Raw genomic sequence first — 26,077 nt, 5'->3', positions numbered from 1 at the left:
CTCTCTCTCTCTCTCTCTCTTCCCTATCTTTTTGTCTACCCCCTACACCCTTTCATGTGTAACTGTGAAATATGACGTCTTTAACACCTACACTAATCTTGTAACCATGCTGTCATCTTCCCTGGCATATGTTATTCTCTCACTTTCTTGTATATCCTGTGGACTAAAGAAATGATTGCACTGCAGTTGAAACATCAAGTAATTAATTAATTTACATGTTGAGCATACTTGGTTTGATGCCATGCTTTAAGTATGAGATGAGTGTGTTTATGGGTCAGCTGTAGTGAAGGGAAAAAATAGCAGTCAGAATTTTATGCATCTCTTGGCGCGTGGGACACCCACCCAAGGCCATGAAGTATAACATGCAGAGTAACGTCATTTAGACCTTGGCAAGCTTTTTGTAGCCCACTCAGGGGACTATCTTGGCTCCACAGTGGTATGTCTCTCATCCTCTCTATTCCCTCTGGTCCAATGCTGCACGGCATGTTGTTGTATTCTCTTTCTTTACTCTCTTCCTATTCTCCATTTCCCTCTCTCTCGTCATCACTCGTCTTACTCTCCTTGCTTCCATCCTAATCTTCTAGCCCTATCTCTGTACATCCTTCTTCCTCCTGGTGCATGCCTGTCATCTGCGACCAGTCTGCCACAGAGCGCCGCAACACACTGCAGTGCCATGATCCAGAAACCCCACATTAACACTGGGATTTCACCCAGAGATTATTTAAGTGTGGCATGCCTGCCAGGCAGGGTTCTTCTCTGTAATCTCCATAGCCCCATGAATAGAGTAGGACTGGGAAAGAGGGGATTTGGAGGAGTTTGAGGGCTGATTGGGTTCTAGAATGGGTACAGTATGGGCTTTTAGGCATTCTCAATATTTCAGTTCCATATGGAGTTGGATTTAAGAGGTGGGGGTGATAGCTCAATGTGTCACAGAGAAACTGAGGTTAAATCCCTGGCAGAATGATCCTTTTCTTCTCAGTTAGCTGTGTATCCTTCAGAGGTTTGCAAAGTAATTTAATTTGAGGTAATTGTAGCGAGGATTCATAATTAAAAGGATTAAAAGGCATGCCATTTATAGATGGGCTAAAGGAAATGAAATGATGAGGCCGCTGGTATCGTTTCTCCTCATGCCCCATACATGTCTCTCATTTCATATTCACTCCTTTGTCAGTGAACTCCAATTTGCATTATTTAATGTGCCACAGGATTCAAATGTAGAATAAAAATAACAATCGTAGACAAACACAGCAATGTCTGGATGCTACATTACCATCTTGTGTACATTTAATTTTATTTAATTTCATTTTTGAATATGCTAGACACTGGCTCATACTGTTTCACTTGTGTCTCAGGAAATGTTTGTCTACGTGTGATGACAGAGCGTGTCCTCGACTCAACATGGTCACCCTCTCACAGCGGCAGAGGTCTCTGACCCCATCAGAGAGTCAGAGTGCCCGCTGATTTTTTGACATTGAGAGGGGAACAGACAAAGCTACTCATCAAATGTCCAATGACTGAGAGGGATGCAGGAGCAATGGGTTTTGACAGAGTGCCATTTACAATTTACTAGCTATTCCTTGCTACTTCCATCGCTGCAGGCTTTCTCACTGTCAATTATTTTGCCAAAATAACAGTGTTTCTAACATATCTTTTTGTGTGCAGTTTTATAAGATACACCTGTTTTTCTTCTTAATCAAAAGATTACTAAGGAAATAGAGAAGCTGGAAGCTGAATGGAATGAATAGGGCAGAGAGCAATGCAGGGAAGTAAATAAAATATTAATGTAATTTTAAACTTACTCCCAACAATGTATTACCATGGTTGTCATTCAATCTCTTTAAGATCTATAACCTTTGAGATAGAGCCCTGTCACTAATGCTACCTGTAATTAAAGGAGCAAATATTGTTCACTCAATACAAGCATATCCTGTCTGAGAAATTAACAAATGCTGAAATGCATTAATGCACACAAACTCTAGAAGAAAATGCCATCTTTTTGTATACCATTTGTCTGCTCTGGAAACTTGATACTGATAACTACAGTAGCAACATCTGCTAGCTACCAGTGACAGTTGTAACCATGTAGTAACCATGTTTAGACAGCAAGCTGAAACTGAATGCATTTCTGCAATAAAATGCTACTTTGTAGATCTGGCTTTCCGCCAGCTGTCTTGGATAAAAGTAGGTAAAGGACCAACTTTGCAAATACTGTATATATCAGTATATTAAAATGTGAAATGCTAATTGATCGGATTCAAAAAATTATGGACTCCATTACTAACGGAAGCCCATGTTCATCTACCTTGTACTTTCATGTTTGGTGACATATGGAGGGGCTGATACATGTGTTCCAGATGCACCTTGAGTGGCGTGGAGCTCTGCTTTCATCCTGACGTTCCATGTTCTGAAGTTGCATGCTAGAAAGAGCCATTACAACAGGAGTGGCAGGGCAGAGTGATGGTGGTAGGCACAGATGTAAAGATTTATGAGCACCTCAATGCTTAGCATTTACACTAGGCAACATGATGCAATTATTCTCTTATCATCACTGCCTCAGAGCCAAGGAGAACATAATCCTTGAGATAAGTTTGATTGATTTGTTTCTTACAAACCCAATTCAACATAGCAAGTTGGGTATGATCTTTCTTCTTTATCAAAATAAGTGAAATGGAAAGGAGCATACACTGAAAGCACAATGAATTGTGCTGTTATTGTGCAAGTGCCTTAATAACAGAAATGACAGAAATAAAAAAGGGCTTACGCTTCCAAATGGGCCTACATTTTTCACATTTACAAAAGCAGATACAAAAATATGAGGTCATATTAAAGTGGAATGTGACAATATAAAACAATTACTACTGAAATGTAGCACAGTTTAACGCCTTAAAGCAAAATTGTATCAAACAATCTGTTGGTATTTGTTTCAAGATTCTCACTGGATAAAGTGAAATACACAAATATGTAGAGTATGGTGTAAGGAGCTGTATACTCTAAAATATGAAGAAAAAAACATTGTTATAAGTAGGGATTCTGATGAATATTTAATCTTTTTCTTTATCCAGATAGTATTATTTAACAGTAACTGCAACCCATATCTATTTCGTTTTTTTGTGAGCATGAGTTTGTTTAATGCTGGCTGTGCTTGCAAAAGGCAAATCATTGTCATTCGTCCAGAAAATGTATTGTTGAAATATTAGCTTCTTGCAATTATTTAAGGGATTGCATTTTTTTCTAGCGCTTTTAAAGCTCCACTGCCTATTATGTATTTCATATTTATGTATTGTTGGAAGTTTACCCGTGTATGCTCTATCACTCTGAAAGCTGAGTGATTAGCGAGGGGAGGAGGGATGACTGCAGTGGAGCCGTCCAATGTAGGTAACTGTAAATGTCCTTGCCAAGTGCACAGTTTGCAAAGGAGCAAATTTAATTTCCATGGTTTGAAATTTCAAAGGTATCACCTTCTGTAATTGCTTGACGAGGGAATCCATAAATCATTGTTCAGTAAGGTCATCTTGTAATTTCTTCCCTAATGCTGGCATTTATTTTCCTAGCATCCACTCTTTCTTCTCATTTAATCTAACCAGGTCATTTGAGAGATTAATTGCTGCCATCTTCAAAAACAACAAATTAGTTTCACACATGTTCTGACATTAAGACTGCTTAACCGCACGTATCAACACCTACCCAGTCAAAAAAGAGTTGTACTACATTACAGCTGGTTGTCACATGTGTTTGTTACTGTTTCACCGGTAACAAAGCAACCATGATAAATGTGGTGCAAGCCAAATATGAGATATGCTTTTCTTGCAATGGAAAACACATTTTGCATCTAGATCACCTTCTCATTCTAATATGTTTGTCTCAACATGTTGCATTCAAGAACCCCATCAAAAATTAGAAACCATAGTAATTAAATCCATGTTTAGGATTTTTACACTTAATGATTATTTTAGATTGTTTCCTCTGTTCCTGCAGGTGAAAATATGAAGGTTGTTTATGGCAATTCCATAAACGCATAGAGCATCTTACCTCATATTTATATATTTATTGTTCTTCTTAGAGTGGAATGGAATACATCAGTCATTCCATAAGTCACGTATTATCAACAGTTTTAACAGTTTTTGATTTTATGCTAAACAAATAAGCAGATGGAAATTTTTTTGTTTTTTATAAATTGGCTTTCTCAGAGCCTGGCAGTCTCTTCAAAGTAAAAAAAAAGACAAACATAAGCTGTAATATAACCACGAAAACAGTGTCGTTGTGAAGTTGGTCAACTACAAGCACTAATGCATAATGTTGCTTACTACTCTATAATTACTAACTAATTACAGTTAGATGCTTCGGGACAGAAGTTTATGTTTTTTTATGTCACAGCTAAAGGCAAACCACACTGCTGTTTGCCCACCTGCTATCCCTGATTTTATTATATGACTTTAATAATTAATTTGCATTTCTTTTTTCCTTACTCTTTGTTCTTTCAATTTATTCAATCCATTCACTTGAAACTTCTAAATACATTACATTTTACATAAAAGCACACGTTTTATTTCCGTCTGTGCAGATTATATTGCATGTGTTTTAACCAACAGATTATGTGTTGGTATAGATGAACTGGTCATATGTAGGGCCATATTGTAGCTCCAGTCCTCCTCACAGATGGAGATTGGAAGAGGCTTCTGGGTTGCACAGCCCTCCTGCAAGTATGTGATGGACACTTAATTACTTGGCTGACGGAAGTTATTCGCCAGCTGCACCTAACAGGGGTCTCTGCCAGGCCCTGACCTCCACTTCCTCCCAGTGCAGCGACCATCTAACAAAACCAATTTATGCATATGGCTATATTTCATGTTATTATTATCAGGTTTTCATTTCCTTTCATGTTTGTGTTAAGTCATTTTTTTCAAAGCCAGCACATGCAGTAGAATTTGTGCATGACACAATTTTAAGTAATGTGGTAAATCTGTAAAATGCATTATTACTCACTGATGTCCCTCATTAAATATTTATCACTTTAATCAGTGGAGATTTAGAATGTCCCCCCATGTATGATGTGTGTGTGTGTGAATGACACATTAGAGTAGGATTTGTTTTTTACAGATATGTGAAGTAATTACAAAAATTTGCAACAATTTAAGATTTTTCTATTATAACTTTGCATCTCTGTAAATATTCTGTACTACACTGAGTACACTGTTTTCTCACCAATTAATGTGATCCAGTGGCCTCATGCAATTGCCATTTTCAGTTAACACCTTAACACCACTGCAGCCATGTCAGACAGTTCACAGTGTTAAAGAGTAGGTGCTAACTCTTTCCATCACTGCACTTGCAAATTATGACACATTTGCTTACATAGCAAGTAGCTGGATGCGAACTACGTGATACCATGAAACAGCTGCAAGAGACAAAAACATGCTTGCAACTTTCTTGAAGTATAATTAAATCAAAGTGAACTGACACTATTACTGGACATTGTGTAAAGAGCATGGATTGTATGGCTAATCCATACATCATATTCATGACTTTGAAAGACAGATACCAAATCAGTGGTTGCTGGCCTTAATTTTCCATGCATACATCACGTCCTTTAAATTCAGTGCAGTTTTAATAGACAGTACGACACTATCCTTTCCCTCAGGTAATTATGAATACATGTATATGTGGGAAGAGCATGCTCTGAAATTTGCAATTATTAAGAGAGATGATATGTACCTCAACATTGCAATTACAGAGCTCTCTTGGGATTAACAAGGTTCTGTTTTATTATCAAATTCCTTCAGGCTCCAGGTAATGATCAACACAGAGAATGACATGTCTTGTCACTACATCACTCTGGAACGCATAGGCCTCTCAGTTTTTCCACTTTTTTTCATTCCCTCTTTTTTTCATTACATTTTTGTTGTATCTCTGCAACTAAGCACTTAGGGTACCTGCTGTGTCCCCTTCCTCTTTATGCTAATACATTATGCTCATGACTGTGTGTGTGGGCTTTACTAGAAAAGCACATGCCTGGAAAGTACTCAAATAATTTTATGAATACCTAGCACTATATCTGTTGTACCATATCACACTGTTGTTGCTTTCTGCAATGGGCCATTTACCTATCCTTGATGCTCATTCAGACGCTGTATTCTTTGTTGCTCTGTATTAAGCAACTCCAGTGTATGCGACAGGGCAAATTCATACGATATTTACAAGTAATCATGTCAACACACAAGTAATTCACAAAATAACACGTTGATCTTAAAGGCATAAAAGTAATTTATTTAGCATGAATTGCTAATTACAACCTACATATCTAATGATAGTGATAACTTTTTAAGGGAATTAATGTTACTGGATAATAAAAAACAACTTAAGTCGTTTAAAGGATATTATAAAACACAATGAAACACAACGTATTTATATTATATATTATAACCAGTTTAACTGGAATAAAAATAAGTTTAGTAGTGATTATTGATTATTTAAGCTTCATTAGATACCTTTGCAGCAATCAGCAACATTTATAAAGTATCATTTATATATTTTTATAGTATGAGAAGGCATTATTCTTATTGTTGTACAATATCTTTGTGCAATAAAAAAATAACCGTAATCTATAACTGGCCTAACCCATGCATTATGGTAAGATAAGATAAGATAAGATAAGAAAAGAAAACCTTTATTTGTCCCACAGTTGCTAATTAGCAACAAAAATGTGTTGATATTTTTTGTTGATATGTTTACTGGCAACATGCCAACAAAAGTAGTATACATTGGCATAAGGTTGTTATAATATATACTGTGAGGCGTGCTTATGAAGCTGAAGTAAACTTGCTGCAATTTCAAAATAAAAGTTTCTGAAGAAAATTCTCAAGTGTCTTAGTTTGTTTACTGTTTGTCTAATAAAGACCACATTATATGTAGTTTTGGGATTGATTTGGGAAAATATTGTTCAATATACATAAAACAAACTATTCTAAATATTAGTTATTTAGATTAGTACATGTTTACAATAAATGTCATATGTACATACACCTTGTTATGGTTTCCATTAAACAAATGGAGCATTGAGATTATTAATTTGATTATGGTAATACAAAGTAATACTACTCATCAATGTATTTCAAAGCACATGTGACAATTTTTTATCATCTTATTTCTTCCAGATTAAAATCAATACTAGCTGCATGATCACAAATAAAAACATGAAGACACAGTGTGAAACGGCACACCCTGAGGCAATTGGACCAAATCGCTGAGCAACATTTAGGCTTGCAGCCATAATTTTCTTGTATTTAGATGAATTTCCAGATGTCTTATATAGGGCAAAACGAATTGCAATCATGGTGTTACTGTACTATGGAGTCAACATGATCATTATCTGTTTCTGTGAAATTACATTCACCATCACAGCAAGCTCACAATGATTAAAAGATTATACCCTTTTATTGAATTTGAAATCTATTACTCATATCGCAAATGTCAACATAAAGACTAATAATGACTGTTGTCTGGGTGTGTGCTCTAGGCAAATGCTTGTAGACTTTTCATTTATTTATTTTTCTCCCGCATTAGTGTGGCTTGTCAGTGCAGCACTTCGACCAGGTCTTAACATTAAACTTGACATAGATATTAATATTACCAAGAAAATGAATTGAAGCCAACAGCAGTTTAAAATCCCCACTTTTTTGGAGTGTGAGAAAAGCAAATAATATACATTATATAAATTACACTATCATTATAACAAAAAAAGTGTAAAGCCTGAATTAGTTATCACAGTATTTTTTTTTTTTTAAAGATTATTTTTTGGGCATTTTAGGCCTTTAATTGACAGGACAGTTTTAAGATATGAAAGGGGAGAGAGAGGGGGAGTGACATGCAGCAAAGGGCCGCAGGCTGGATTCGAACCCGGGCCGGCTGCGTCAAGGAGTAAACCTCTATAAATGGGCACCCGCTCTACCAACTGAGCACCCGCTCTACCAACTGAGCGAGTTATCACAGTATTTGTCTCGTCGTTATCATCAGTACTACTAAAGGTCTTTGACCAGAAATGTATTCGATTCACTGTTGAGATGAGCAGGCATACACACTGACTTAGAACAGAAATTAGATTACAAGGTCAATGGCTGAGTCTAATGCAGTGGAAGATTAGAGAGGGAGAAGAAATCATTTTTACTATATATGCTATTGTTGTCATGGGGATTGAACACTTGCACTGAACTGTGTAAAACATAAATTTGAAATGTGTTTTAAAAAAAACGGTGTTGCATTCTCTATTTTGTATGTATAAACATAAAAGAGGTGAGTTACCAACAGGAAGAAAATGTCTACATATTTAAGTATCATGTCTTCATTTGAATAACTTGAATATTATATATTATATTATCTTGACATTGTGTTTTGAGGTGTTTTAGTAAATGAAGTTGTGTCACTGACCATTGATCTGGTTTAAGGAATCAAAATAATTAAGTTAAAATATCTTTGGATATGTTTGTGTCAATATGAAACATATGAGCAATAACCTCTTTCAGACATAAAATCATTGACAGTGCTGACTTCATTTGTGTGCTCATGTAATGGATTTGGCCTTTCACACATAGATCTCAGAGGGTTAGGGTTGAGTAATAAGTCTTTTTTGAAGTCTTCTTTACAAATGGTCAATGGCATGTGCATTACTTTCTCAACACCACTGTATTATCCAAATGTGTACAAGGTAGAATAGCTACAGTGAAAGTACAGTATGTACGACTCATACAGAGAGTACACCGAAGGAATGTGCAGAGACATGGCTGGAAGAAAACATTGCTGCAAAAAGCTAAAATGCTTTTGATTCTGCCGCATACAAGCGTAGCAAGCAGTCCATGGTGACTAGTTTAGTTTTAGCGGTGCAGTTCAGACGCCCTCATCACTTCCCTCGTAGCTGGCTCAGATTTGAGTTGCTTGGTCACAGAGCACTGTACAGTCTAATAGCTTCAGGCACAATATTTGATGCTGAGGAAAAGATTGAATATGTTGAGTACTATAGCTTCAGCTCATAACAAAGCAGGTGTAAAGGGTTTTCTACAATGTAGATTAGTTTAGTCCTCATCATCCCCTTTGCAAGAGCCTTCAGTCCAGACAGCACTTTATCCCCAGTTTGTTAATCAAGCTTCACTGCACCTTTAATTTTAGCACACCACCTAAAAGAACAGTGTTCTGGATTCCCAAAATTGATTGAGAATATCTTGTCTGTTGCACCTGAGCCCAGTGAGAAAAGTCTAATCTGCCTTTCTTTACACCTCCAGGTTATCAGTGCACGGTTTGTTCTTAATATGGAAATCCAGGCACGTATACAAATGCAGCATTGCCACATTTTCATTGTGCTTACTTACACTGTGTAAGCTGCTTGTTGCTCTCTATAATATAAACCAAAACAAAAACATTATAGGTACATAGCCGATACCTGGGATTAGTATTGGTATTGATCCAAGCATTTTTGATGGATTAGTGTGGGCTAAGTGAAGCCCAATCCATTTTGGATCCTTTGTTTGTTTGCTTCACTTTTTCACCTTCAAGTTCATGAGGATAGTTTTCTTGGCGATGCATATGGCAGTGAGAAGCATGTATGATGTGTCAGCCTCTATATTAATGTCACTTAGGTTGCCCAGTATGCAGAGTGATGGGGAAACTGGGACGGGGTGTTTTATAACCAAGTCAATAGGTCCTCGAATATCCCCTGCCAGAACGTCTAGACAGGCGCACATTGCCACATAGCATGTATGTATATAACAATCAGATATGTCACCTGAGCAGTCAAGACCAATGTTGGACTGTCTAAGACCCATTCTTAACATCCTTTGTCCTGTATAGCGTGTTCTATGGAGTCTTTTATACTGTATGATTTGAAGATTGGGATTTTTAGGCAGTCTGAAAGTATTTAAACGTATTTGCAGTTTGTTTAGGTCTGGACTAATGGCTATATCTGTCTCCCACTTTTAGAATGGGAGAGAGACTGAACCGTCTGTTTTTAATAGTAAAATATTTATCTTTGATAGTAGTTTTGGGGGCGAGAGCTTAAGAAAGTCTTGACCATTTCTCAATGCACAGTATTCTAGTTAGTTAGTGTGGTATGTCAGTGTGTGTCAGTGCTCCATTTCAGCAACCTTTGTTAGGCGCATCCCACCTGTTAAGTGCTGCTGTTAGTTAAATTGCATTTGAACTTTAGCATTTACTTTGTCCATGTGGGAGTTTGTCCACATCCTTTTCAACCTTTCTGCTACAGAATGGCACTCATCTCTTCAGAGATATTTTACAAAACAGGACATTACACAAAAAAATGTTTGGAGACCCTCAAACTGGCAGGTACATCAATGCATAGTTACTCAGTATTCATGCAATTTTAATGTGGGTCCCTAAATGTGTACTCTGCAGATGTATCATTAAAAATACAGATATAACAAACATGCATGTTTGTTCCATCTGGAAATTATTACAGCAAAGGACTTAGATCTGGATTGGAGCCACATAACAAAAAACTGATTGGAACCTCTGGTATTAAGCGTGTTTGTTTTCCAGCTGTTAAGTTGATGGTTCTACTTGCTACAACTGACAAAACTTTCCACGGGTCCCATTCACTCCTCCTCACTGCTGCAATCACTTATGAACTTCTGGAGGTGGCATAACCCAGAACTGCAAATTAAATTTGTGGTATACAGTAGAAGATGAGCAAGAAAGGTCTTTCGGAGCGCCCCTTTGCTGTTACTCTGCCTGCATGTCTGACACTGTGCTCTGCAGATTCTGTGGGCTGTCCACACTATCTGCTTCAGAATGACCCTAAACCTCTTCCCAAAGCATGAGATGCCAGATCATTTTGAATGTACTGGAGAACTCAACGTGTGTGATTCATACCATGTTTACTTTAAATTTAGTGCATAAGTCTTGAATCGAATATGCCTTAAGCAAAGCTTATGAGAATACAGCCTTCTTGTCATTGACTTATTACTGTATATCTTGCAACAACAAAATAGAAACAACACTATACATGAATAACCATTACTAGTCTATATAGAAGAAACATAAAGTTTTACATAAGATGTGAAAGGACTACTGTATCTTGACTCCAAAAACAACTTTAATTTTTAATGTTACTTTACTAAAATCTAACAACTTTGATAGAATATTCCACTTATAGTGGATGTGAAGTTAAACCCTAGAGTGGTGCAGTTGAGTTTTGATGGAAATACTGAGTGAAGGGAGCATTGGGGGTAAAGTGAAAGAAAGAAGGGGAAATTTGTTTTGCATGACTTTGATTCTTTTATAGCTTCTCCCTATATAAAAAAATGAAAAAGTAACATACCTATCTGAGTGGCTCCTTACTGTGCCATAGTGGCTACAAATTTGAATCTGCAAATTACACTGTAATAGAGGTGAAAGACAATACGTAAATAATTAATTGTGTTTCATGTGAATACTATTTATCAAATTATCCGATATATTTTGATCAAAAGACTAAAACGTTGCGATTGTTAATTGGTAGCCTGGGCTGTCAGAGTGCTGTAGGGTATTTAGGAAAAGACTGCTCTACTGCACAATTACCACGTTAGAACACTTCTCAAATCATACATAATGATGTCAACCCTGCAACCCATTAGTGCAGGGAAAATATTAGAGAAATAAACAAAACTCCACACAAAATACATGTTGATAAAGGCACATCCAAGACAATTTTAACCTGCAACTGTTTCCGGAGTTGCTTCCACAAAGTACAATACAGCACACATAAACATTAAAGCATTGACACGTGTGTGTACACACACACACAAACACACACACAATATGTGGTACGTTCATTGCCCAGTGCACGTTTGTTTAAGAAATTGAATTTTTGACAAATGGGAAAAGGAAATTGAAAATGCTAATCACATTTTCTTCAATTCCACCACACAATCATCAGTAGCACAATAATTCCTTCATGCACCATGCTGTAGACAGTACTTTTATCAGGAAGAAAAACTGTGTGTCCAACACAGAGTACATTGGGTTGAATATTTGAATTTTAAATTGATCTGAGAATAGTTTTAAGTGAGTTCTAAGCCAATAATATTTATCAGGGATCATGGAAATTATGTAAATGATGGACATTTTTTGACAGGCTTTGTGGTTTTGTTTTTCTTACTGTTCCTCACCTTCACTTTGCTTTTCTTCTCTTCCATTTTGCTTGCTCTTCTTTTCCATCCATCTGACCAGCCTTCACACTTCCATTCCTAAGCTTTGTCTTCTTTTTATATTTCAATTCCATCCTGCTCTTCATCTCCTCTCATGAGAAGCTGCTGCCTGGCCTCAAAGGGAGCACTAGAAAGGATCCATCAGCTAGACTAGTATTCTCTTGAGGATGCATACAGCATGTTGCTCTGTTCTGCTCTGCTCACTATCATATCTATCCAGGCCCAGATAGCCTTTACTGTAGATCATAGGACCTGTTTTTAAATTTGCTGCAAAGCTGTATGAAGCTGTAATTCCATCTTTTGTTGGATAGCAACAACTATACCACTCACACATTTCCCAAAGCCATTTAAAATATATTTGCTCTTGGTGTGACGCTGATCTTTATGAATACAGGCTACGTTTATAATACTGTATATCATTAAATGCCTTTGTGGATACAGTGATGGATATGTCTTGTACGTAGGTTTTGTAGTGTAGGATGAAAGGGTCACAGAGAAAACCTACAGCATATTTAAAGCATATAGAATTTATCTGCTGGATGTATTTTGTTGGTTTTTGAGCAGCAGCTGGAAACAGAGGTATGGCACTTTGAGCCTCCATGCTGGACCAAGACAAAGCCTCATTCATCCCCAAATAACAACATCTGGGTTTGCTCAACAGGGTGGATATATAAACAAGCCCTATGGACACCAAATCCCTTGCACTCAATCACTCGCACTCTCTCTTCACCCGTTCCCTCTTCCTATTATGAAGGCTGTAGGTTGTTGGTGTGGTATTGGCACATCAGCACTGATAGTGTGCATCCAATTAATTAGCCAAACATGATCTCATTAGTAATAGCTGATAGACTAAAACAAGAATACTCCCATATAGTTGCAAACAACCTCTGGCCAAAAATGAGGATGATTATCTCCTCCTCTGTAACCTCTGTGATCTCTTGATGCTGAGTAGGAGGACTGGAAGAGAGGCATGTGAGTACTGTTTGGTCAAAATGTCCATTGTTAAACCACAATTGCTTGTGGCACACATTTCTTCAACATCTTCTGCAGAATTAAACACCAGCCCCCAGCACATCCTAATGACTCTGTATCAAGAGGCAATCTAATGGTTTCTTTGTCTTTAAGTTATCTGTCTTTGTGGACATCTGCAACATTTGCACAGAGCTGTGAGCAAAAGTAAGCACCATCTGACACAGTTCTGAATCCCTTGCATTCCTCAACACCTGTGCCTCAATGTTATTTAAAGCACTCTGGGGCTCTGCACCAAACATCAGCCATCGGCTATTTGCTTTTGTATGTGCGTGCGTGCGTGCGCATGCAGGGATGAACTTGACTTCTTAAGCATAGTAACCAAGAGCAACGAGCTAGGCACAGACACAGTGGCACTCAACATGTGGAAGCCATTTCGTTTGAATGTAGGGAACTTGATGTTATGTCTACTGCTTTATCTATGTAGAAAAGCTGTGACTTTGCAAAATATACTGAATATGCTGTTGGTATGTTGATTCTTTGTCAGTCAGTCAGTCATCAATACAATAAAGGTTTTGTATCTCAACCTGACTTAAAAGAATTTATGTGAAAGATCATTTTTATTTTTGCAGTCATAATGTGTTTTTTTTTCTGTCAGTTCAGAGATGCTCATATCAAAAACTGGACACATCATTGCAGTTTGAAAAATGGGAGGAAATATTGCTTTTGCATTGATTTGCATTAACAACAAAAAATACACTTTTTCATACAGTATATATCAAAGACTGCTCTACCAAGCAACACTTCCTCTTTTTTGAATTATCTATCTATCTATCTATCTATCTATCTATCTATCTATCTATCTATCTATCATTCTGTCTGTCTGTCTGTCTCTCTGTCTCTCTGTCTGTCTGTCTATCTATTATACAGTATAGACATATTAGTAACAAGAACTTGGCTCAAACTCAGGTGTATTTTTTTAAAGTAGCATATACAATTATAAGCAACATGCAAAAGCCAAGATTAGTTTAATTTCTATATTTCACTGGGCCAGGCGGGATCCATATCAGATTTACGAGTTTGTTTGTTGAGCTGCGGTACAATGGAGTATACCATCAGCCTCTTATCTGCAGTTGTAGTGTCATGGTGTGCTGGTGCTTATTATCTGTCCACAGTTCTTCAGCAGGATGTCACTTGACACCCTCTGGGCTTTTCCAAGTCACACTGTTTTCTGCAGTGACAGATTCTTGATTATATTATTTGCATTTAAAGCTATCTCACTGTGCAGGCAACAGTGGATGACAACGGCATTTGATCAAAATACCAAAGTCTGTGTCACTGACAATTTGCTCAATCACCAACCTATTCACAATGTTGATACATGACATGCAATGTCACTCTGATTACAGTGTGCAATGCGGCCAACACTCTTTTTCTTGGGTTCAATATAATCAGAAGAAGCCAGCTCCTAATAAACCTTGATGGTCAATGTCTTTCAAGTTAGGGGTAATCAGATAAACTCACAAGGTCTTTTCAATGTGAAAAAAAACAATGAAAATAAGGATTTGTCTCTGGGAGTATTGATTACATGAATCTGAAAACAGTGGACGTTAGGTCAGGCCACAAGGGAATTAAGTCAATGAAAAACTAAAAAAACAAGAAAACAAAGACAATAAGGCTAATAAGATAGGAAGGTTACAGACTGTGCGTAATAAACGGGTACTAAATCTGGACTCATTCTATTACAATGCCAGAAAGTCGGTTACAGCGGCAAGAGGGCATTTGGGAATGTTCTACCATTTGCAATGTCCTTTCAATTAAATGGAACAACACATTCCTGCACACTGTTAAGGGCAGGGCCCCATCTACATAAGCATCAATAGAGAGCCAGGATTGAGAAGATTGAGGCACACATAGCATGTTGTTAGTGTTTTGGTTTTATTTGAAATATTTGGATTGCTGAGTTGGAGGTTTGAATTAGGAAGTGTGGAGTTGGGTTCCTAGAGAGTGATATACCAGAACAAAAAAAAATAATTGTTTGCTATTTTTCTTGGTTGGTAAAGGAGAAGAAATTTTCTTATCCTGGAGATATTGCTTAAGCATAAATGTGCTTTTATTGTGCCACAATGAGAAATTTCAAAGTAAATTTAGACCTGGATTTTGTCTGTACAAGCACAATGTTTTATTTTGACTATCACTTAAATGTATAGTATTAGATAACTGTTTGCAGTTTCTAAGTTTGGTCAAGTTTGCATTTGAACTACTACCCCTTTGGATGGAGAAGGGGGGGCCGTTCTAACCATTTATCCATTACAGTATATTTACCAATCTATTCTAACTCTCTGCTCACTCGCTAACTAGTTTTTAATCACTCCAAATTGTTAAGGTTTTGAAAATGACCGAGGTTGGCAACATTTCTGCTGCCTGCTGAAGTAAGTAGTCAATTGGTTATTGTGACACTAAATATGCAGAAGGTTCACTTCACACCGATTTGGCTGTTTATTTTTTTCTTGAACACAAATATGTGGATTTATAGCTTTAAGTAGTCACAATCTTTCCAGGTGCCCCATGACAAATGCAGAATACCCCCTGAGGTACAATTATCTGTGGTTGAAATCACTATTATATACATAAAACTGCTATATTTATAGACCATTTTTTCTTAACCTATCAGCTCTACAGTATGCCTCAAATGGTCTCTCAATCAGGTTTTTTCTCTGCATGGTCTCAAACAGCAGGTATGCACAGATTAGAATATAAAATGGCTGATTCAAATTATCCTCTCCTGCCCACTTGGGCCACTGATTGTACCAATCTACATGCAAATGGTCATGTTTATTACACCAGGGGAATAGCAAACCACAAAGTGTCCTTGATTAATGACTGGCTTTACTTTTGTTAAAAAATAAAAATAAAAAGAAAGATGGACATTACAGTCGTCTAATTCTGTTGTAATCAATACACAAACTGCTAACAGATATATTGGGATTCACAAAAAAATCCCCAACCAAAATCATTCAAAAAGGGGTTTCGTTTCTTCATTTATATTATTTTTCAAGCACCTCATGACTAAAACGTTGGAAGAAATGACCTCAGTAACATCACCATTATCATGCTTTCATTATACATTATTTATTAATTTAATGCTGCCTAACAATACCAAAACAGCAAAAAGTAATATAAATAGCAGGTCTGTAAATGGTTCCTCTGCTTAACACTGCCCCCCATCTACATGTACATAGTCCTTTCCCTTTCTTCCATCTCTCTTCCATAACAGCTCCCCAGATATCTACTCACTTGTCTAAAATCTCATTTGAGGAATTCATCTTACTGTCTCCCGGGTACCATGTATTATTGCTCTCTGTGGTTTTTCTTGCAACTAGGATAATGTGTGTCTTGGTTAGACGTTTCACGTGCCAATTATGGTTGCCTGTTATTCTGATGGACTCTACATTCATGCAGAAGCGTGACTGACTCTCTTGCCGGGCCCTGGCTTTCTTCACATCATATTTCCAGATGTGTTGTTGAAGCCTGAGCCCAGGAATCAGGCAGCATGGCTTAGTGGACTATGAAGACATGTTTCTATTAAAATAGAATAACATAAATTCCTGTTACACATGAATGCCCCACAAAAACACAGCAAATGAGCTAATAGGTAAAATGCCATTTTTTGTCTCTTTTTTGTTCCCCATTCATAATTGTATTTGCATTTGGGTCAGAAGACACGAAGAAGCATAGGAGCAGGAAATAATTGCTTTCCTCATGAAACCACTTTTAATTGTTAACACATATTGAGTTGCATGAACTTTGTGGATTGTATATGATAGGGGTGGCCACAAAAAAAAGAGCATTTTACAATGTAAAGAAATCTAATAAAGCAGCACTGCAAACAATAACACCGTTAAGGAATATATATTTTTTAATCTTTTGTTGAGTTTGCATCAGAGAATGTCGACTCAACTCTATTAAAAACATTTTGATGCCAGTTTATAAATGTTATTTGCAATAGAAAAAAAAATCTACTAATATTCTAGCTAGATTAAAATCACTTTGTAAATAAATTTAGAACTGACATTTTAGAGTGACATTTTTTTTTGTTAGGCAATATGTTCTTCTTATTTAGATCCTTATGGTGGATTGTGGTAACACTAAAAACAGCACGTGGTTCTGGACACACAAAAATATTGTACTGGGTGTATTGGGTTTCTCAGATTGACATTGCCAATGTTTTCCAATTTAATCACAAAAGTAAATAATATACAGCATTTGCATTTGCGTTAATCACTGTGCAGCAACAAAGTAAGGTTTTCAGCTGAGTTTCAAATCTTCATTATTAAATATTTGACCACGAGGGAGCAGGTTGAACCTTTGGGAGTCAACAATATAGATTGGCAAACCAAAGCAATTAGGGTTGATGCAGTGACAGCTGTAAAGTTGAATATTGATTGTGACTGGGATCGGCACCAAAAGGCATTTCACATTACTGTAAGTTTTTTTCATTTTAGTGTAACATATATCCATTATTGTACATATTACTCTTTTTTAAATTACTTCAATATAAAATGAATTTGCAAAACAACTAATACATGTAATTTTAATTAAATCCTAAGCTCTAAGATACAGACTAAATGATAAACAAGCATAGGATTTTCCCAATACTTTCTGGTATTGTGATACGCTATCTCTTAATAAACAAAATTACCCCTAAATTGTCTGAGTAAGTTTAAACTAACGAAGAGAAAAAAACGTCCAGACAGGAGCTTATAAAGAAGCACTTTGAAATACTACTGTACGTACAATACCTATCAAGTAGCTTTTTGCGAAGCAAAGGGACAAATTAGAACAAATAGTAATCATTTCTCATTCATGACAAAGCAGATAAATTTATTACCCTTTGAAGCTTGATTTCCAAGCACAGACAGGATTGGTCATTTCTTTTATGAAGGAGAATAAAACCAAAGTAGAAGCATTCTTTAAATAGCAGAGGGGCATTATATGGCATGCATTATGCATGCTTTTATATCAAATGAGATTTAAATTAATACCACCTGAAACACTGAATTGTTTGATTTGTTATGTCTGAATGGTGATGCATGTTGACGAGTCTGACGACTAGCCACATGGTAGAAATGAGATAGAGAAGCATGTCCTGCTGATGATTTGTTGTGATGAAAATTGACCTCCATATTTTTCTTTCTTTTGGGGAAGGGGTTAGGATAATTACTACTGTGAAATAATGTCTAGTGAAGAGAGTAACAACCATCATTTATACTAAAAAAATAATCTGCATGCTCCGTTATTGGCTGCAGACCTTGGAAGAGCCTTTCAGTTGACATTACATTGACAAAATCATAGATTTCCAAACAGTGTCTATGAATCTATTGATACCGACAGGGCTTTCATTGTGTGTTGTTCACTATATGCAGGAACTAGCATCAATCAATATCTTAATAAACATTTGACATTAAATGATTGAAGAAAGTTAAGCTTGTTTGGGTAGCCTACTTAATGAGTGAATATCAGCCGTGAATAGGCAGCATAGTACCATCTCGTATGCAATCTCTCATGTAGGCACTGTAAATATCTCTATGGATTCAAATGACAGTCCTCAAAGAGAACGTATTCATCCTTTCATCCTCCTCAAGATTTATAGCCCACCATGCTCCCCAGCTACCGAAAGCACGGCTCATTCATTTTTCAGACTGATGGCTGGTTCACTGAATTCAACTTTTTGAACTCACATGGCCTGTACCTCATATTTGAGCTGGAGAACCTCAATGGCCATGGTAAACCAGCTGATGCAATTTTAGATTTCCTTTGGCTCTGGCCTTTGTTGAAATAAAAATTTTAAGGGATTTGAAAAATCTAGAGACGTTATTCCATTTTGACCTGACTGTGGGTACTTTAATTTGAACCCTGTCTCCCAGAAATTATATTATTTATATACTACTACTATGTTACCAATACATTTTAATGAAATATAGTTGCTTTAATTGTGTTCACCGGCAAAAGTTTCCTATTCAATGAAGTGCTACCTTTTTGTACAAAAGAAAAGTCACAGAGAGATGGTCGGAGTTAACATTGGCCGCATTTGCAACTTGGACACGAGAATGGGGTTTGTGTAGTGAGTCCTGTGCGTTACGTTCAGGCATCAATAACAGCCTGAATGTTTTAGTTGCATGGATTCAACAAGGTGCTGTAAGAGATTCTGGTGCATGTTGACACGATAGCATCACATATTGTAGTTGCTGCAGATATGTCAGTTGCACATTAATGCTGCTAATCTCCTGTTCCACTAAATTCCAAAGGTGCTCAATTGGATTGAAATTAGGCCACTGGAGTACAGTAAACTCCTTTTCATTTTGGTGGAACGTACCTGATAGTGTATTTGCTTTGCAACATGGTGTTATTCTTCTGGAAGAAGCCTTAAAGGAATGCACATGGTCAGCAATAATTCTCAGGTAGGTTGTGGCATTCAAATAGTGCACAATTGGTACTAAGGAATGTGTACCAAGCATATATTTCCCACACCATTATACTACCAATATTCTACTGTCCAGTTTTGTTGAGCTAAAAGCCCAATGTAGCCTCTGTTTCCTGTTCTTGATCAAGAGAAATCTACTTCAAGGTTCGACATGCTGTGCGTTCAGAGATGCTCTTGACTCTTGACCATGTCTGCATGCTTTTCTGCTTTGTCATATTATTGGCCTATTAGACATTTGCATTAACAAGGAGGTAGCCTGGATGCAAGCCAAACTTAGCCCTGCCCATAACATTCAATGTCGGGAATTTCTTATATTCTGACTAGAATCTGAGTATGACAACTTTAGGCTAACAAGCAGGTGCATCTAATCTAGCAAATTTTTTAACCCAGACCATAATCTTTCCCTAAACTTAACCAAATGATTTGAGTGCCCTAAAAAAACCATCAATGATTGATATTGATATTGATATTGATAATAAAAATTGTAGAAAAAACAAATGAATCGCTACTGTTCAAAATACTATGTTTAGTATCAGCCCAGTCTCATGGCAATTCGTGAAATGGTGACGTCATTTAATCTAAAGATTTTTGTACAGGGAGACGATTTTCTCGTAATTTTCGTGGTGGTCAGCACAAATTTTAAACTAATGTAATTCAATGGGAAACATCTTTCATGATAACAGCACGGTTACGGTAGCAAGTAGGATTACAGTAGCGAGTAGTATTGAAAAGCCAGAAATCTGCGTCAGGATGTTGGTTGGGGTGGTGGATGGGTCAAACAACACAGGGCTTTTCCTAACCACAACCGTCCCTTTGTTGTAGTGCTTTCCACGTGTGGTGGCCTGTCCGCCGGCATGTGGCGTATTATTTCCCCGTTGTTGCATCCCGCGGATCGTGTCCCAGCGGACGTCGTTGTCACTGTCTAACGCGGGTGCTGTTTCATTTCCCCGTTCTTGCATCACCCAGAGACCGCGGATTGTGTCCCGCGGCCGTTGTTCATTTCGTGGTGACCACCATGATTTGCCATCTAGGTCATTCATTCTGTATCAGCAGTACGCAGGGAAGTTTATATACTATCATTGAAGTTTCAAAGGAAGTTTTCAGAACAAGTTTGTCTTTGTCTATAATTATTTTAGAGCTAAGAAGAGCAAACTAAAATACATTTCTTTTATACAATTCTGTATAACGAGTGAAATCAATTTTCACATTCAATCGTATCCTATAATCTTGTATGTACTGTAACATACATAATAAAGCAGGTATTATTGCTGAACTTGATGTATTTGTTTGTTTGTTGTTTTTTTTCTTCTCCTTTAGATGGCCCCCTGGGACCTCGTGGCCTAGTGGAAGCTACAGAGATGTGCACACAGGAATGCCTAGTCCTTGGACATTCAGACAACTGCTGGATGCCCCCAAAATTGGGAACATACCATCAGCCCAAATCCCCTGTGTCTAGCTTTGGGTCTCAGAGAGAGTGGGGTCCCAAGGAAAAACTTCTTAATGGACATACTCTGACCAGAACCTGGAAAAATGAGAGTGGGCGGTCAGAGCATTTTGGTGACAGGAAGCAGTTTGGGAGTGGAGAGGGACACTTCACCAACAGTGGCATGGCTGATATTCCACTGGTAAGTCTGAAGTCCTGCCAGCCAACCTCCTGCCCAGACAGCCCCAAGGACCAGCAACTATAAGACAGACTTTGCTTCTGTGCTGTGAGAGGTCCACCTGAGCCCCTCTCCTGTTAATTGTTTTCTTTCTTGTTTCATCTCTTCCCACTTACGTTGATGCTTCTGCAGTGTGATAGCCACATGTACTATGTAGGCCACAAAACTATAGTGCTTATGCTGTGTTCTCTACAATACAACTTTACTATGGCTCTAGAGGAAACCTCTTTTTTATGAATCTCCATGGATTTCTTCAACATAAAATGTCCTGTTCACTTCATATGTGATTTGGACAAGTGGAGGAAGGACATGTGTAAAATGGAGAAAATGAAAACAAATTACAAGAAAAAAAAGACTACTATGGCTGACCAGTATATACAAATGTTTGTGGTGTGGTTGTTATTGAGTTGTTCAGGACTATATTAATCAACACAATCAAAGAAAATGGAATTACCTTTCAGAAAGTGTTGTTCTTAGTGGACACTTGCTTATTCTGTCATTGTCTCTGTGTTTGTAAATAAGACTTATTAACCACTACCATGTACCCGTAATAACCACAGTGAATAGGACAGTTCTTGGCTATTGTCATCATGATGGCTTTCCATCAGGATTTGGGATTTCAACTGGACCAGAGCTATAATGTGACATAATGTACAACAAGAAAACATTTATCTAATTGTTTAAAAACCCTATGGTTGTATTTAAATTTCCCTAGTATACTCAATGTTGCCCATATTTCATAATCATTTTCTTTAAGCACTGCAAAACCACAGGCAAACATTTGAAAAAAAAAAAACATTTTGTAGAAAGGATGTCATTGCTCAATATGTGCATTATAAAAATGAAAAGCTCTGAAAGCTCTCCTCTATAAACAGATTTTGAAAGTGTTCAGTACAATTAAATAGCAATATATTTGTAAATGGCTAAATGTTTTATCTAACGTTGATCTTATTACTGTATAGATTTTATTCAAATTGTGATTTAACTGAATGCAATCCCTGAGTAGTACCTGCAATTTATTGACATATGTGTACATATTGTTTCCACAAAGACTATTATTTTCCATACGTAAGAAAACACAGGTTAAGATAATACTTTAATCACTGTGCCTTCATGATGTTTTTTCAAACACTGAATTGTGCTTATTTAAATGGCGAGAACATGTCGGCTGCAAAGACTATATCCTGTCAGATAATCAAATGCCTTATGCATTGAATGTTTGCCAAATTTAGAGACATAATCACACAGATATTAAAGATAAAAATCAAGTTGATGGTACTGAAGAAAATCACAAAGGCATGTGCAGATAATGGGTCCACCGGGAAAGATCATCTGTCATTCCACTGTCTGAAAATCTTGGTTTTATTCCACAGCATGGAAAGCAAGTTACACAATGCAATAGCATGCTAAAAGATATAGCTTTTAAAATTTAACTTGATCATTTTTGTGTCATTTTATTTGGTTGAAATATAGTTGATTTGTGCATTAAGGAGACATTCAGTTTGTAAAGCACTTTCATATTTATGTCACAATATAAAGAAGTTAAGTGGGATGGAGTGATTTGCTTATTGCGGTATGTTTGTCAGTTTGTGAGGGTGTTTGACATCACAGATACTGAAACAGTTAATCCTTGTTACTCTACAGGTATCCAGCTACTGCAATAAATGTTTTAATCATGTGTATGCTTAATTTGTGCAAGATCACCTCAGGAGTTCTGTGTCTTTTTTGTGTAGACGTGCGCCCACATGAACAAATGTTCCTAAATAGTTAGCTACAAAATATTATCATGAAAATAAGCCGGCCAGGAGCACAATACAGTCATGAGGTACAATTTTGTGTCCTCTGGAATAATAATTTCTCCTGCCAAGGAGTGATTGTGTTCGTAACAATAGTATAAAGCTCCATTTCTTTACATTGCTCCCAAGATCACTGTGGTATAAAAGCCCTCAACTTCAATAACGATGCAAAGCCCAAAGGAGGCAATTCTGGTAAGGTGCAATTTCAGTATAGGAAGTTGCCATGGTAAAGCAGAGGACTGAGCCAACAAAGAAAACGTTCAAATTAATAGTGAGTTTTGATTCAGAATTTAATCATTTGGTTATGAGCTTTAATTAGATGCTAAAATAATAAAATTTCAAACAGATAGTGAAGAGGTAAGAGACCTAGAAATGAAGGTGAGCTTCTGCTGCTCCTCTAAACTGGTTGAGGAAACCCTAACCCACAGCAGGCATTCTGACTGGGCTGCTAGACCCAAGGTATCCTGGTCAGAAATCTCAATTTAACTGTTAAATTGTATACAAATATATAACAGTATAACAGTATGCCTACTGTAAACAAACAGTAGTTTACTGGCGAAGCTGCTGCCAGCATATTACTGTAAATTCAAATAATACAGTTAGTAACTGTATACCTGTTTACAGTAAAATACCTTAATTTTAAAATACAGTATGCTTACTGTAAATTAACAGTAGTTTACCGGTGAAGCTGCTGCCAGTATATTACTGTAAATTTATGGTGAAAGGTTTTACAGTGTAGGTAACAGGAGAGGAGCTTCACTTGAAAATGTGGTCCCACCAACATTCTGTTTCAAAAAGCCCTTAACCTTTTACATAAATTGCTCCCTTTGACTCATTTACTACTTTCTAAATGGTAGTTCACTCTACAGTGAGCAGTAAATCTGGATTTCGGACCCTTACAAATGATAGTAATTTTGAGCCATCGCTGAAAGAGTCGTACGACTGTTGCCACATCTATACAACTAGTACAGTGCCCGTTTGGTCGATTGTCAAATTGTACCCCAAGATTACTTACAGAAGGACCCTGAACTACTTAATGGGCAACTCCACTGTATATCCTACTGACTTACAGTGTAGTTAACGTAGGGTGACAAGACGTCCCAGGTTTTCGTGACCTGTACTCGGAAATGTCCCTAGTTTTCACTGTGACTGACAGACCTGAAATTCAAAGGAAAGAAAGAAAACATTGACCAAATGTATAGTCGTGCACCCTACACGCGCAGAGAGCAAGTGCTGCTCAGAGCTCAGAAATGATTTACAATGCCATATTTTACAATGCTAAAATTACTGATTATTTACATGGAGTCTGGTGGGTTTAGCAAACGCAATTTCTCAGACTTTTTATGTTTTGAAAAAGGATCTTAATCTTTTACAGAAAGGGCAAATTCCTTAGAAATCTTTTCCATAATGTTGTCAGACACTTAGAATAATAATCCGAGCCTGTCAGTAGCAAAACAAGCACTTTTATGAACGTAAATACAAGCTGGACAATTGTCATATTAACTTACATTTTTAGCTTGTTTTGCCGCTACCGACTGCAGCGATCTCATTTAATACTGAACCAATGTCAAAGGAAAATATTTCCTCAATAGTTTTTATTGTATTCAATATTCAATGAGCTGTTGCAGAAACAAGCCCAGCCTGAAGCAATAAAAGAAAAGCTGACAGATAAATGTTAGTAAACATTACAACATTTTCCTCTGAGGTGTAGTGGAGTATCAAGTTGCTGAAAGGGTGATTCTAGGACCAGACCTTTTAGGGGGGCTCAGCCCCTAATGAGAATGTGGCCTACATGAAATCTTATCATATTTACATTATGCATAAATCTCTGCAACCCATTACTCTCTCTGAAATATCTCACAAACTCTTCAATCAACACAGGCATCAGTACAAAAAGCGGTTCCCGAGTAATCTGGTTTTGAAATAGCAACAAAATGTTTTACTTGGTCTCCAAAATGATAATGTCTTCTCATGTAAACTATTTATCTCAGCACAGACATTTTTGTAAATTGCTTAGCCAGTATATCCCACCATGATGGGTATTATATGGCCAGATTCCAGACAATCCCAATGTTTGTGGTCCTGATGTTGTGGCCCTCCTCCCCAGGGGGTTTTGGAAAAGTTAGATTTTCCAGCTCGCTCCGTTAGTGGTGAAGGAGATGGCTAAGGCTAACGCTAGCCATGCCACGCCAATGTCACGACCAAACGTGATTGGTTGTGGCAGATCCAGAGTGGTTCTGGGCAGATCCAATAGTTTTAAATTTCAACAGAGAACCTGCCTTCAAGGAATTTAACACTTGTCAACGGCGAGTGGCCAGACTCTCTCTACAAATAAAATGTGTCTGGTAGGACCAGGCTAACTGACCAGAGTCTGGGAGGACCAGGCTAACTGACCAGAGTCTGGGAGGACCAGGTTGATGGACCAGAGTCTGGTAGAACCGGGCTGATGTACCAGAATCTGGTAGGACCAGGCTACCAGATTGATGCATTTGAACAAATTAAAGGTGCTCTAAGCAATGTCACGCGTGTTTTAGGCAACAACATTTGTTGTCACAAACAGCAAATATCTCCTCACTGTTTGCGAGCTGCTTGCCAAACGGCAACAAAAATAATCTGTGCCCACCAGCACCACAGAGCTACACAAACAGAGTTCCAGTGTTCCCGCCAATAACCGACAAGAAGGATTTGGGGGTGGGAGTTGGGGGGGTTAGTGCGTGGAAACACAGAAGGGAGTGAACTGGATGAGGAGGAGCGAGGGACAAGCTAGTCTTGTTTTGTTTGAAAATACTTTGAATGCCAAAAAGAAGTAACACCACCCACCATTGCTTACAGCACCTTTAAAACAGACAACACTTTCTCACAGGGGAGCATGCCTATGGAACCCTCTAGGGGGTGCCCCAATAAAGCTCTAGGTCTCCTGCTGCCCCTGGGGCAGTGTCCCCATTTTAAGTTTTACAAAGATAAAAACATGACCTGTTT

General features: G+C 37.5%; 1 protein-coding gene across 3 annotated transcripts in view; it reads left to right on the top strand.

Annotated features, from left to right (window-relative positions):
* The window catches only part of pcdh9 (protocadherin 9), a 212,952-nt gene extending 189,972 nt beyond the window's left edge, over positions 1 to 22,980 (top strand). For all 3 annotated transcript variants that reach the window (XM_032506456.1, XM_032506543.1, XM_032506371.1), the window contains one exon: positions 20,959 to 22,980. In XM_032506456.1, coding sequence (XP_032362347.1) covers positions 20,959 to 21,329 — 371 coding nt within the window. In that variant the 3' untranslated portion in view covers positions 21,330 to 22,980. The remainder of the gene's footprint in view (positions 1 to 20,958) is intronic.
* The last annotated feature ends 3,097 nt before the right edge of the window (positions 22,981 to 26,077 follow it).

This window comes from Etheostoma spectabile, chromosome 1, assembly GCF_008692095.1.
Source record: "Etheostoma spectabile isolate EspeVRDwgs_2016 chromosome 1, UIUC_Espe_1.0, whole genome shotgun sequence".
Classification (NCBI taxonomy): Eukaryota; Metazoa; Chordata; class Actinopteri; order Perciformes; family Percidae; genus Etheostoma; species Etheostoma spectabile.
This window is presented reverse-complemented; position numbering and strand designations above follow the sequence as displayed.